Source organism: Diceros bicornis, chromosome 25 (genome assembly GCF_020826845.1).
Source record: "Diceros bicornis minor isolate mBicDic1 chromosome 25, mDicBic1.mat.cur, whole genome shotgun sequence".
NCBI classification, from domain to species: Eukaryota; Metazoa; Chordata; class Mammalia; order Perissodactyla; family Rhinocerotidae; genus Diceros; species Diceros bicornis.
Window position 1 is genome coordinate 21,624,173 of NC_080764.1, and position 14,154 is coordinate 21,638,326.

At 34.6% G+C, this 14,154-nt stretch overlaps 2 protein-coding genes across 4 annotated transcripts in view; one reads left to right on the plus strand and one right to left on the minus strand.

Moving 5' to 3' along the window:
• Nucleotides 1-1,736: 1,736 nt before the first annotated feature.
• Nucleotides 1,737-11,570, plus strand: SYCP3 (synaptonemal complex protein 3). Of its 3 annotated transcripts, none has more exons than XM_058568559.1 (9): nt 1,737-1,869; nt 2,557-2,706; nt 3,130-3,196; nt 3,369-3,403; nt 4,561-4,678; nt 5,776-5,875; nt 8,625-8,723; nt 10,841-10,945; nt 11,075-11,570. In XM_058568559.1, exons 2-9 carry the CDS (start codon nt 2,574-2,576, stop codon nt 11,126-11,128), a joined length of 711 nt encoding a protein of 236 aa, XP_058424542.1. In that variant the 5' UTR covers nt 1,737-1,869; nt 2,557-2,573; the 3' UTR covers nt 11,129-11,570. The 3 variants fall into 3 exon arrangements, with proteins under 3 accessions (XP_058424542.1, XP_058424543.1, XP_058424544.1); XM_058568560.1 differs by having other exon boundaries at nt 2,561-2,706; XM_058568561.1 differs by lacking the exon at nt 8,625-8,723.
• CHPT1 (choline phosphotransferase 1) overlaps nt 10,981-14,154 on the minus strand; it is a 31,983-nt gene continuing 28,809 nt past the window's right edge. Inside the window, exons 8-9 of the mRNA XM_058568558.1 lie at nt 13,904-14,014; nt 10,981-11,154 (exon numbers count right to left, since the gene is read on the minus strand). Coding sequence (XP_058424541.1) covers nt 11,110-11,154; nt 13,904-14,014 — 156 coding nt within the window. The 3' untranslated portion in view covers nt 10,981-11,109. The remainder of the gene's footprint in view (nt 11,155-13,903; nt 14,015-14,154) is intronic.

Here is a 14,154-nt window from a genome sequence, read left to right on the forward strand (position 1 = left end):
ACTTTATTGAATGGTATTAAAGAAGTTCTAAATAAATGGAAAATATACAATGTTCAAGAATAGGAAGACTCAGCTTTCTCCAAATTGATCTATAGATTCAGTGCAATTCCATTAAAAATCCAGTAGGTTTTTTTTCATGGAACTTGGAAAACTAATTCCAAAATTTATTTGAAAGGCAAAAGTTCAAGAATACACAAGATACTTCTGAAGAAAAAATAATGTGTGAGACTTCCGCTTTAGATATGAAAGCTTAATAAAGCTGGAATGATGAAAACTGTGGTTTTGGCACAGGGACAGGCAACAGGCTGGAGAAGCAAACTCAAAAACATGAATATGACATGGCTGGTATAGCGAAAGCATGCACTATTCAATAAACCATTTTCCACTTGGAGGAAAAAAAAGTAATTGGATCCTACCTGACACGGGGCACAAAAATCAATTCTAGATGAACAAAGACTTAAAAATAGAAAATAAAAACTTAAAATCTTTATGTTTTTATGACTTCAGGATAAAGACACATTTTTCTGAAAAGATAGAGAAAAACAGTCATAAAGATTAACATCCAGCATACACAAAGACCTATAAATCCATAAGAAACACACACTACCCAGTTGAAAAATGAGCAAAATACTCAAATAGACATTTTAAGGAAAAGGAACTGCAAATGGCCAATACGCGTAACAAGACCTTAAGTGATTGGAGAAATATAAAAGACCCTAAAGAAATATTTTACACCCACCAAAACGGCAAAATTAAGAAATCTGACTATACCAAGTGATGAGGAGTATATTGAACGATGGGAACTAACTCTGTCGGTGGGAGTATAAATTGGAAACCAATTTGGCATTACTGACTATCATCTAGCCTATGACCTAGCAATTTCACACCTAGATGCTCTGTAAAAACTTCAGTATGTACGTACGAGATTAGAATATTCATACTAGATTGTTTACATAGGCTGTAATCTGAAAATAACCCACATGTCCATGTACAAGAAAACCAATAAACAAATTGTAGAATAGAGTCACAATGGAATATTATACAGTAGTGAAAATGAAAGAACTATGGCTACATGTAGTAGTAAAAGTTCTCTTAGCGATGTTGTTAGATAATGTTAACTAAAAAAGTAAGTGGCAAAATACTACATAGATTATGGTACGATTTTTGGTACTGCCCAAACAAACAAAACTACGCAGTGCTGTTTAAAGACGCATGTACGTGGTAGTAAAACACAGAAAATGGGCAGGGTAAACGATTTACACAAAATTCAGGATAATTTTTAAAAATATCTCTGAATGGGGAATGGGATGCAAAGGACTTCCTGAGGAGATTCCATGGGTTTTGGTAAAATTCTACTTCACAAATGAGGTCGTGTTCATCATGTTTCATAACTTACGTATTCTCGTGCCACTTTCAAATACTATAAAAATTTAAAACTTACATGAAATAAAGAAACTGGAAAGCAACGAGTCTCTACCGAACTCGCCACAGACTGCAGCCCGCACGCAAGCCACTCTGGGCCAGCAGTCTCACAGTCATTGGCCCACGGGGGCGCAGCTCCACAGCTGCTGCACGCATGCGCACTGCAACCAGCCAATCAGCGACGCTCCCGGGCGAGGCGAGATTGGCTTTTCTCTCCGCGAATTCTGAGTTGCCTCAGAGTAGCGTCGCAGCTGCGAAGCCGAGGGCTCAGGTGAGGAGCCGGGGGGGGGGGGGGGGGGGGGGGGGGCGGGCGGGCGGGCGGGCGCAGACACCTGTCCAGAGACCTGTCGTTGTGGTCGTTGGCCACTGGGGTTTTTTCCAGGCGTGAGGAGGGGAGGAGTTTGTCCAGCGCGGGAGTCCGGGCAGGGGCGCCTCTCGAAGGGTGAGGTAAATCTTCCCAGTTGGCCCTACCTGGGCTTCTGACAGGAAAATGCAGGCGGGGAAGCTCACTGAGGGCAGGGCCTTGAGCGGGCGGGCGGCGGGGGAGAGCAGCGGGCTGAGCTGGGTCCCGTCACCCTGTCACGACGCCCTCGGCAGGGTTACAGCGGGGGCGGGGGGTCGGCGCCCTCCCTCCTGCTCGCCCCAAACCCGGCACAAACGATTCACCCTGACTGAGGGCGCCTCCTCATTTGTCCTCCGTTCTGTTCCGTGGAAACCTCACGTGGCCGTGCATTTTCCGAGGCACGGATCGCAGAACGTTGTTGTCTTATATTTGTGTTGCTGTGAACTTATTTTTGGCGTGCTCGTGATGGGTCCTGTCAACAACTACGATTTCGCTTTCTGCCTGAAATCCAAAAACTCGATTTGCCTAAATTTAGCCAGACTCTGGAGGATCTAAAATTCAGATCTCCCGGTCCTCAGATGCCAGCTCGCCATCCCAGCACCCCTGGAATCAGGGCTGATGCTGTCGTTATCTTCTTGGTTAACTTTTGGTCCAAGAAAATAAATGAGGAGACCCCTAAAATGGGATTCCACTAAAATCATCTTTATCTGATAGCTCTACTTTTGAAAGTTGCCAGTTTATTTAAATGGTGTCTTTGGATTAGAAGGCTTGAGAGATTTATCCTTTGCAAGTCAGAAAACATCTAAATATGGTGCCCTCTGGAAGAAAACGTGGCGGGAAATCGGGGAAGACATCGATGGAGGATCAGGTTATAAGAGCCTATGACTTTGAAAAAGAAGATAAGAAAATTCTGAGTCGTTCAGAGGAGGAAGTTACTGAAGGTACAGTATGTCTAACGCTGGTGGGCAGTGACCGCGTCCTGCAGTTCGTTTTTTTGAACCCAGTACATTTTAAACTATAATAAAACTTTGTTTGGAAAGCGTTTTCATGTCTATCATGTGGAGTTAGAGAAGCTTACATAGCCTCTCTTGCCTTTGCAGTCGTTATTCCCAAAATGTCTGATAAATAGTACACGGCTTATTATGACATTAACACAGGAAGACTTGCACAACTGTTCCTATAAATGGTCCTGGATCCTCATTTAATTCCATCTAACCTGCAGAGAAAGTACTGCATTTAAACGTCTGCTTAAAAAACTTATGTTGGCAAAAAGCCTAAAAGATCTCAAAATTAAGATGTTACTCCATTAAAAATTACCAAAATAGCATACTTAATTTCAAAAATATTTTTTATTGTCAATGCAGGGATCACTCCAGTAATTGAAAAGCATGGGAAGAAAAGGACTTCTGCAGGAGTAGTTGAAGATGTGGGGTAATGTGCTTAAAATAATTTTTGCCTGTTAGATAAAGTACTTCAAGAAAAGTCCACTTTGGTTCTCTTAAGTATTGTATGTAAAATACTGGGTGTGTGGTATTTCTTCCAAAACAAGCGTGATATTTTATGGATCCCTAATTAAAAGTTTTTTAATGTAATATCTTCACAGGGGTGAAGTACAGAATATGCTGGAAAGATTTGGAGGTATGTTTTAGGAGACATTTGTATTTAAGGAAAATTGTTTTAAACCACATAACTTGTAAATAGGAAATGTTAATCAGTGGACTACAAGACTGCTATTTAGTGCCTGGTTCTCATATATAAGATTTTGCATAAGTATATGTGTTTCAGCTTCATAAATTTCCTTAACCCTTTCCAGTTGTTGATGTGAAGAGTGAGAATGGTACTAACAATGGGAAGAATAGTGCTTTTATTTTATACATACGTGAATTTAACAAATTGTGGAATTTTAGAACAAAAATGGCTGGGAAAGGTCTCTACTCTTTCCCAAGAAGGAAATGTACCCAAAGGGGATGGCACTCTTAAGAAGGAGTCAATATTTGGCTCCTCTATATGGATTATTCATATGATCAAGTCTTTTTTGAAAGCTTTGCTCTATTTGGTGGTGGCAAAATGCTTGTTTTGTAATCTGTCTTATAAATTTATTATTATAGATGGATATTGGAAATATCAAATATTTATATAATAGTGCAGCTCCATCATGATTACTGAAAAATAACTATTGATGGTAGATCCATATGCATGTGTTTAGCAAAGCATTATTTGAAGTATTAAAAATTTTATGAAAATTAAGAGTTTTCTATGCTTAGTCTTTGTGTTTTTTAGTAAAAAAAATATTTAAAAGTATCACTAAATTTTTTATAAAACAAATTTTCTTATTCTTTGATTTAACTATTTTTATCCTTTTTGGATTCTTTTTAAAAATAGTTCTGTGTGTTTCATATAATGAGTTCTAATAATAATTCACCTAAATGTGTTTTTTCAGTTGGAGAGTATTTTATAAATTAAAAAAAAGTTAGCCTTTTTTAGTGTTTTCTCATGAGGAAGTTAAAGTCTGTCCTGAGACCCTTTTTTCATTTATTAGCTCTTTTTAATCATCTCTAAATTAAAAAGTTATCTCTAGTTAGGCAAATCAGAATTGGAATACCAATAACTAAAAGTTTTCTTAGAACGAAGTAAGCAAATAATCTTGCTTTTTGATATTATGCCTGTTTTAAAATTTAATTTTAAATTTCTTTCCAAAACTGTTGAACAAACTTTACTCATATTTATTTGAATATGTGGGAAGAAAATACTTTTCCTCAACATTAAATTTTAATGCATATTTATTTTTAATATAGCTGACATTAACAAAGCTCTTCTTGCCAAGAGAAAAAGACTAGAAATGTATACTAAGTCTTCTCTCAAAACCAGTAACCAGAAAATTGAACATGTTTGGAAAACCCAACAAGAGCAAAGGTAAGGTTGTTGGTTTGTTCACAGCCACAACATTTGTATCATTTCTTAGTATTCATTGGGGCAAATTATGAAAAATAATATCATCTTCTATTTACTGAGGTCTCTAGTAAAAACTATATTCGGTTTGATTTTTCTCTAAGTCCTTTAGTCTTATAATTTCACTCCTTCATAGACTTGAGATATATTTCCTAGAAATCAGTAAAGATTACCTGTTTCCTCTTTTAAATAATAATTGAGTTTTTTTGCTATAAAGGTAATTTATATTCGAACATTCTAGAAATACACTAGCTGAATAAAAAGTAAATGTCATATAAACGATTAGTCTTGTGATAGTTAACTGTTTAACAATGTAGAAAAAGGTCAATCTTATATTATAAATAATTTGTATATTTTAGCTGAATTAACTATTATTTTGTGCCAAATCATTGTACCAAAATGGGGAAAAATTAAGTGAAATATTTCTATTTGGAAATCTTATATGATAAATATAATAACTTCATTGGATCTGTTTATCATATCAGAACCTATATACAGTAGGAAAAATGAAAAACAGCTTGGAGATAAAATGGACCTTACTGGAAAATTTATACAATAAAACTTTCTTAGTTGTCAAGAGCTAAAGCATGTGATTGAGGGGCTGGCCCGGTGGCACAAGTGGTTAGGTGCGTGTGCTCAGCTGCAGCGGCCCGGGGTTCACTGGTTCGAATCCCGCGCACGCACCAACACACTGCTTGGCGGGCCATGCTGTGGCGGCGTCCCATATAAAATGGAGGAAGATGGACACGGACATTAACCCAGGGCTGGTCTCCTCAGCAAAAAATGAGGAGGATTGGCAGATGTTAGCACAGGGCTGATCTCCTCACACACACAAAAAAATCAATAAAGCATGTGAGTGAGAGGGCTTTTCCTTTAGCTGGTTAGGAAAATAAATACTTCTGGAATCAGCATAAATGATAATTTTACTTCTTGGCTTCACATCTGAAAATGTGCTATTATTGCCTTCTTTTATTATAGTATAAATTATGTCAAATCAGTTTTTACATATTTTTTTCCATATTGGTATGAAATATGACAATATTCGTTATTGTGTTTTACAGGCAGAAGCTTAACCAAGAATATTCTCAGCAGTTTCTGACTTTGTTTCAGCAGTGGGATATAGATGTGCAGAAAGCTGGGGAACAAGAAGAAAAACTAGCTGTTAGTATCATGCTTAGCTTTATAATTAATTATAACCAAATGTCAAGTAGGAATGGAGAGCCTAGCCTTGTAGTAGACCCATGGAGCTCAGCCAGGTTCCATTACCCATTGCTGGCTATGTGTTTTGGTCCTGCTGGGTGGTAAACTAGAGAAGTATAGGCACATACCATACTCATAAAAGCTGTTGGTCTTTGCTTCTTATATTGGTTAGTATTCTTGCAGTTCCAAGTGACAGAAATTTGTCAAAGTACAAAAGAAGGATTCTTGGTTTATAGAAGTCCAAGGTTAGTTTAGCTTTGGGCATCGCTGAATGGGGGTAGGGAAGGATTGCTCATGTAGCATCATCTGGGCTCTGTCTCCAATTCTTAGTAGGCTCTCTCAGTGTGGTAGCTTCTTGCAATCCTATACTTACTACAAGTTTAGTAACCCCAGTGGACTAAGATAGTCTTTCTTAATAACTCTGGCAGAAAAATCCTCTGGAGGAATATCACTAATCTAGTTTGGATCATTTGCCCATTCCTGAACCAGTCATTATGGTCAAAACATGGTTTACTCTTAATGGCCAGACTTGTGTTACCTCTCTCTCTGGGAGATGGAAGTCAGTCCTACCCATATATTATATAATTACATTAACTGTCCTTTTATTTCATACTTCCATTGTTTGTAAAATTATCATGCATCCCTTATCTAAGTGTTAAGGTACTGTTCACATCAAATAATTTTCAAGGTTGGTTGATCAGCTCAGTTTTGGAAATGTTAAATTTAAGATGCATATGAAGCATCCAGGGGAGATGTTGAGTAGGCCACTGGTATGTGAGTCTGGAGTTCAGGAAAGAGATATGGGTTGAACATACAAAGTTGGGAATTCTCAACATAAAGATAGCATTTAAGCCATGATACTGGATGAGATCACCAAGAGTGATTGTAAATGTAAAAGAGAAGTCTAAGGACTGAGTCCTGGAGTAAGTACTTCAAGTGTTCAGAGTTTTAGAAGATGAGGGAAAACCAGTAAAGGAGACTGAGAATGAGTGGCCTAATAGGTAGAAAGGAAACCACTCTTAAGTGAAGAAGAGCCTTTTAAGAAGGAGAGAGGGTTAACTTTGTCCTACACTATTTATAGGCCAAATAAGGTGGATTTGGCAACGTGGAGGTCATTGGTATTCTTGATCAGAATGATTTGGTGGAATAGTGCAAAAACCTGACTGGAATGAGCATAAGAGAGAATGGGAAGGAAAGAAATGGGGTGGTAGCCTGAATAGAAAAGGAATAGTGTGTATTTTGTTTTTGTTGAAGAATAGAGAAAGAACAGCATGTTTGTGTGCTGATAGGAATAATCTTGAGAGGAAAATTAAAGATAATGGAAAGAGGGGGACAGTTGCTGAATTCTTGAGAATGGAGAGGACATGTGAAGAAGTTGGCCTTAGCAGGGAACAAGGATAGTTCATCGTTAAAAACAGGAGAGAAAGTAGAGCATATGAACACAGATGGATGTAGGTGGGTGGGTAGATGTGGTGATAGAAGACTAAAAGTTCTCTTTGGATTGCTTCTATTTCTTTAGTGAAATAATTAAGGTCATCAGATGGTGGAAAAGATGTTGCCTTTTGAGATCAAATGAGAAAGTATAACATACTTCCCTGAGGATGGGCCAGTGAATGGACTGGGGAAATATAACTGCCGAGCAGCATTCAGGGTCCAATTTAGGCTAGTGATCATAGTGATCATGATTTAAAGTGAGACCTGTCAGCATAGTTGTGGGGTTTTCTCTAATCATGACCAGCTACAGGGATGCAGGCAGAGTGACTGGAGAGTTGGATTTTCCAGGGTTGGGGTTTAGCCAAACAAGTGTGACAGAGTAAGAAGGGAGCAAGGTATATATATATACAAAGGAATAATTTTAATGGTTGACCATAGAATTTAAGCTGGGAAAGAGGAAAGTGAGGGAATGGGAATAAGGGTAGGAAACAGTAAAAAGTAGGTAGGATGAATGGATTTTTGGTCTTGACAGAGATTATTGACTTGTAGTACTAAAGAGAGAGAGAATGGTAGGGAGGTATGGTTGAATAGTGGGATATATGGAGAAAACAGTATAGAATAATGTTTAGAGCCTGGATTCTGGAAACATACTATTTGGAATCACATTCTGGTTTCACCAAATGCTAGCTGTGAAACCATGGAAAAATTATTTATCTTGATGCCTCAATTTCCTCATCTTTGAAAGGGGGATAATAAGTACCTGTCTCATGGAGTTGTTTAGAGGATTGAGTTCATATCTAAATTTATTTAAAAAGTTCAAAATAGTATCCAACACGTAGTATTAATAATAACAAACTTCATATTAACTATGTAGAGGTTATAGTTATTGGTAATGAAAAAATCTAGGGTATGAGTATGTGTAAGTGAATGGTTAAAGTAGGGTGGAGGACAGAAATCATTGGTGGAAAGCAAGCCAGGGAACTGAAAGACCAGCATTACTGGAAGGATCATCTGTGTTGATATTGAAAGCATGAACAAGACAGACACGTTTTGAGTTGTTGAGGTTTCCTATTCAATGACTGGTAGTAGTATTATATTATTGTTTATATTAGGGGTGAATACAAATTTTCTAAACTTGGTCATAATAGTTGTTAAGACAAAATGTTAGAAGTATTGATTTTAAAACTATTCCTTTTAAGTTTGATGTAGAATTATTTTTTGCTACATTTAAAATTTTACCCAAATTATCACATAATTTTTTCTTTTACATTTGTAGAATATGTTTCGACAGCAACAAAAGGTTTTTCAACAATCTAGAATTATTCAGAGCCAGAGACTGAAAACAATTAGACAGTTATATGAGCAGTTCATAAAGGTCTGTTGTATTTGGTAACACAATACATTCTTATAAAACATTATTTATATATGTAAGTAGAAGATAATTTTTCCTTTCTAAGTTGAAGGGAAAACACTTTGCTTAAACATTTTAAATTCTTAACTACTTTCCATTTTGAATTCATTGTTTTTGATTTAAGTGCTAAATGTATTTTTATTTTAGGATTCAAATATTTTTAGGGGAGTCTTCAAAACAGGAGATGGTACATTAGGAATTTTACCTAAAAATGTACATATTGTGCATACAATTCATTAGTACTTTCGTGATAGTTCTTTGCTCAACTGAAAATAGAAAGTCCATAATCATTTCTAGGTAATCTTTTACTGATCTTTGTATCCCCAGTGTTTGCTAAATAGAAAGTACCCAACTGAAACTGATGAACTTTTTTTTATTTTCAAATATGTTTATTATATATGTACTTTATGGCATATTTGCTTTTAGAATTATTATAGTGACTAAAAGTGGCTTTATATGCCAACTAGCCCAGATGTATAATAGAATGAAAAACCAGATGAGGATTAAAAATTTGTGGATTGAGAATTATCTACTGACACATATGCATATTAGCAAATTGTGGCATTGACCTCTTGTTCATGCAGATACATATTTTTTAGTAAATATTCATAGGAGTTCATTGGAATCCTACGTATACTTTTTTTTTGATGGGAGGTTCTTTTAGATAATCTTGTTCAAATATATGTTAAAAGGTCACTCTTCTAAAGGAATTGGGATGCTCTGAGTAAACTAGTAAAATAGTTTCAAAACAAGTATTTTTAAAAATTATTTTAAAATAATATATATGAACACAAAAGTTATTTTTAAAAGTGTTTCCAATCTGCTTGCTCTAATGCACCCTAAAAAACCATTTAATTGGTGTGAAGGTTTAATAAAGTACTAGAAAAGATTTCTTCTAGTTGCTATCACTAAACGTTACCACTTAGAGTAGGAATTTTAGTATTATATTTGACTCCTCCATCTCCCTTATTCTTCACATCCAGTTATTAGTAGGTCCTGTAATTTTTACCTCTGCAATGGTTCTTTCTTTCAATTCCCACGCCTACTGCCCTAGTTCAGAACCTCACCATTCTTTGCTTATATTGTTAAAACTCTTAATTGATTTGTCTGTTCTCCAACCCATCCTTCATAGGTCTGCCATATTATCTTCCTAAAACATTATCTCATCCCTCCTGAAAAACTGTCAGTAGCTTTTCATTCTAAATTATTAGGTATTCAAGATCTCCCCCCAATGTGATCCTCTTTTTATGCTTCATTTACTACATTCATCCATTACTCCTACCCCTCCACATAATTGCTTTCTCTGAACTCACTTGCTATGCACTTGCATGCTTTTGCTTATACTCTTGTCCTAGAATACTTTTAATTCCTTTTTACCTATTGAAATCTTATTCTTCTGCCAACTAAATTGGAATTACTCCCCATTTTCTACTGTATAACCACAGCAAGTTGTGTTTCCATTCCTATTATAAAATTTTGTGTTATTTTTGTTTATGTTTCTCCTGACTAGAATAAAGGAGTGATCATGTATTATTTTTTAATTTCTCCACAGCACTTAACATAGTGCTTTCTACATAAAAGGCATTAGAATGACTGTTTGTTGGATGAATAGTAAAGATTTATAACAATTTTTGTTTTTCATAAATTGAACAAAGAGGTATACTATAGATCATTTTATTCCTTCTAATGAATTCACATCAAAGTGACTATTAGTCATAATAAGTGGATTACAACCTGATATTTAGAAGATTAGAAATTTTCAAAATTATAGAAATTTGATATGGGACTTCTAATCTTTTTCTTTTTTATTCTATTTTGACCTTAACAGTTCATTAACTTATTGTTTTGAGCAAAGTATACTACTGTTGTACCTCCTATAATAATTTTGATTCATGTCTGACATTTTTTTATTCCTATAGTGGGTACTTTGGTTTTCATGTATTACTTAGAATATTTTTATTCAGAATAAATAATGCACATTATTTGAATATTAAAAAGTTCCCACTTTTGAAAATTGTACAAGTTTAGAACCTAAGATGAAAAGTGGTGGTTTGTAACTGAACTAGCTTTTTGTGTTTTAGAGTATGGAGGACTTGGAGAAGAATCATGATAATCTACTTACTGGTGCACAAAATGAACTTAGGAAAGAAATGGCTATGTTGCAAAAAAAAATTATGATGGAAACTGTGAGTCATAATTAAAATTGAAAAATAAGCATTAATTAATGTAAGCATTGAAATATTTTATTTGCTGAAATATGTATAACACTTATCTAAAAATTAAACAAATGTTTAATATCGCCTTTCATGTAACAGCAGCAGCAAGAGATGGCAAGTGTTCGCAAGTCTCTTCAATCCATGTTATTCTGAAGACTCTTTGAAGGAAGAACTTGAACCTAAATAATATGATAACAGTTATAACATTAGCTAAGAGGCATATAAGTCTTTACAGTGGTTTAAAAATTGTAGTTTAAAATATTACATGGTGTTAATCATTGTTAATGTCCAAATAAAATCTGAAGTTATGTGAGTAGCAGCAATTCATAAATTATATGTACCGAGCTTTCAGCTCTTTAATAGTAATAGTGAATTTTTGTTTCTAACACTTGTCAATTAACTTTTAGCAATAAAGATGATTTAACTTTAGGTTTTGGCTTCAGTGTATCTGTATCAGTCCCAAAAGGTAGAAAGCATAAGTATAGAAGGTTACATTGTTCTTCTTTAAGAAAAAAAATACAAAATCTATTTTATATGTACATCCTTTTGTATATACTCATTAAGTTACACAGCCAATTCTAATAAAAATAAAATTTCAAAAGAAAATCTCCTTTATTGACCTATGAAATTTATTAAAAGCAACTTAAGTATGTGTTCTGGAATAAATTAAACTGCTAAAAACCACTACGACAACTGAACAAGATATATAAATATCAGTTTTAAGACATGGATTTGTGAATATGTCATTTCCACAAAGACATCACAATGCCATTTAATTGGCCTTGGTCTGCAATTAAATGACACAGGCCCTTAGTAATGATTAAGAGCATGTCATTAACATACCTAATTACTTATGGTTTAAGTACTTCATATCTGTCTTTAAAGATAAATTACCTAGAATATTTTGTTTTCCAGTTTTAATATTCAGTTAAATATATGGAAATTTGATTTTACATTCATTCCCAAACTTGAACAGGTAATTCTTACACCTTGTCTTTTAAAATGTGCATTTTTTAAACAGAATAACATGAAACACTTGATTTAATAAATATTAAATTGTTTCAGCATTTGTTTTAAATAAGTCAGTTAACTATTTTTTGCTGAAATTGCTTTCATTGAATCAATCATTCAAAACAAAAAATATGCCCATTAGGAGTAAAGGAGTGATTTTCTCCTGTTTTTCTGCATTTCAAATTCTAATTTTTGCCTTATAATCCATGCTTATCTTAGTTTTAAGGTTTTCCAAGTTTTGTTTTTTTGTTTTTTTTGTGAGGAAGATGAGCCCTCAGCTAACACCTGTTGCCAATCTTCCTCTTTTTGCTGAGGAAGATTGGCCCTGAGCTAACATCTGTGCCCATCTTCCTCTATTTTGTATGTGGGAGGCCTGCTGCAGCAGCAGTGCATAGGTCCGTGCCTAGGATCCGAACCTGCAAAGCCTGGGCTGCTGAAGCAGAGTGCGCAAACTTAACCACTATACCACTGGGCCAGCCCCTAGGTTTTCCAAGTTTTTAAAAACAAATCCATATTGATTCTCTTTTTCTAACTGTGATAACTTATACAGGAAGAAATTAGTCCTCCACCATTAATGTATATCTGACATTAAGGGACAACTGACTTCCTAAATTTTTGCATTTTGTCAAGGATTTCCCTTTTAAGTCAAAGAATATGTTTGAATATAAATCTTAAGTACTATCCACACATCTAGGAAGGTCCTTGTTTGGCTAATAGTTGCAGAGGCAAAATAAGTACTCTGGAATATTTTTTATGTATTTAATTCACATAAGTGTCTTTTTTTCCTTTTAAGAAATATCAACTTTCACTATTTTTTCAATATGCTTTTTTCTTGCTTAAGATATAACTATCATATGGCTTCTGGACTACAGAACTGTCAGATAAAATTAAAAGATCCTTGTGATAGTTTTGTTATTCATAATGAGCAATATAAATATTTTTAAGTGAGAATGGAAAGATAAGAATCAGTACATAATGTACTTGGTAGTTGAATAACTAATACTTATTTTATCCCGTTTTTACCTCATATGAGTTAACATGTACTTGAACTAACTTTGGCTGATATTCTAAAGGGAAGATATTTTTGCCATGTTTTCATAAATTACTAATTTTCTTATATGTTAACTGTCTTTAGCTACTGTTTTATTTTTCATAAAAAGGAATGTTTAATGTCCACTTTTTTGTGACAATGAAATTTTAACTCAATATCAAGGAACAAGTTACCCTGACTGTAAAGATTCATTTGTTTTTCTGAATTGGTAAGACAAATTCCTTTTACTAAATACAAATTATAGAAAATTCCAGTAGCCCTTTTAAATTCTACTTGGTATGCTAAGCAAGTATTTCCTTTTATATGATAGTAATTAACATACCTCTTTTGAAAGATGGCTAATAAAAAAAAATCATTTCTTATAACATCATTTGGCTCAATAATTACAGTATTATAATCCATGTACTTTTACAGTATTATGAACTCACTTGTCAATTTTTAGCAATCAAAAGTAAGCATCACTCTCAAGATCGCCAAAATCTTTTAAGTCCTGAATTTTTATGTAATCCTTTGCCAGTGAAAACCCCAAGTGTCTGATAAGAATTTCTGAGACAAAAAGATTGCTATTTAGACTATAATGGTGCACTTTCTTATCCTCAGAAAGTTGAAATTTCTTTCTTTGGTTTTGTTTCTAATTTAATCTATAAATTACTCTGATAATACCTGTGCTCAAAAATGTTGATACACAATGAGGGGCTTCACAACTGAGATAGACATAATGGAATCTACCAGACAATGTTTTATATTCAAATATAACCTTATTTGATAGTATACTAGCCTCCTGCAAAGGGGGATTTCTTCACTCATAGGTACCCCTAACTGCTTCTCCTCTTTTCCTTGAGCTATTAGTCAATATGCTTGTGAACCTGTTCAGGTGCTTGATGACATGAAGTCTTGAAGATATTTAGATGAAGGTGTCTTGAAATCTGCAGGCACAAAGCACTAAAGTACATCATCATATCAAATGAAGAAATGACCTTTAAAACCAAAAAAAGAAAATATAAAATGGATTATGGTCTATCTTTTCTGATGCAGCAACTGTTTTTCTGTTTCCCCCCCGAACAAATCTCAACCCTTAACCTAAAATTCTTCACCGAAAATATTACATTTTAGACTA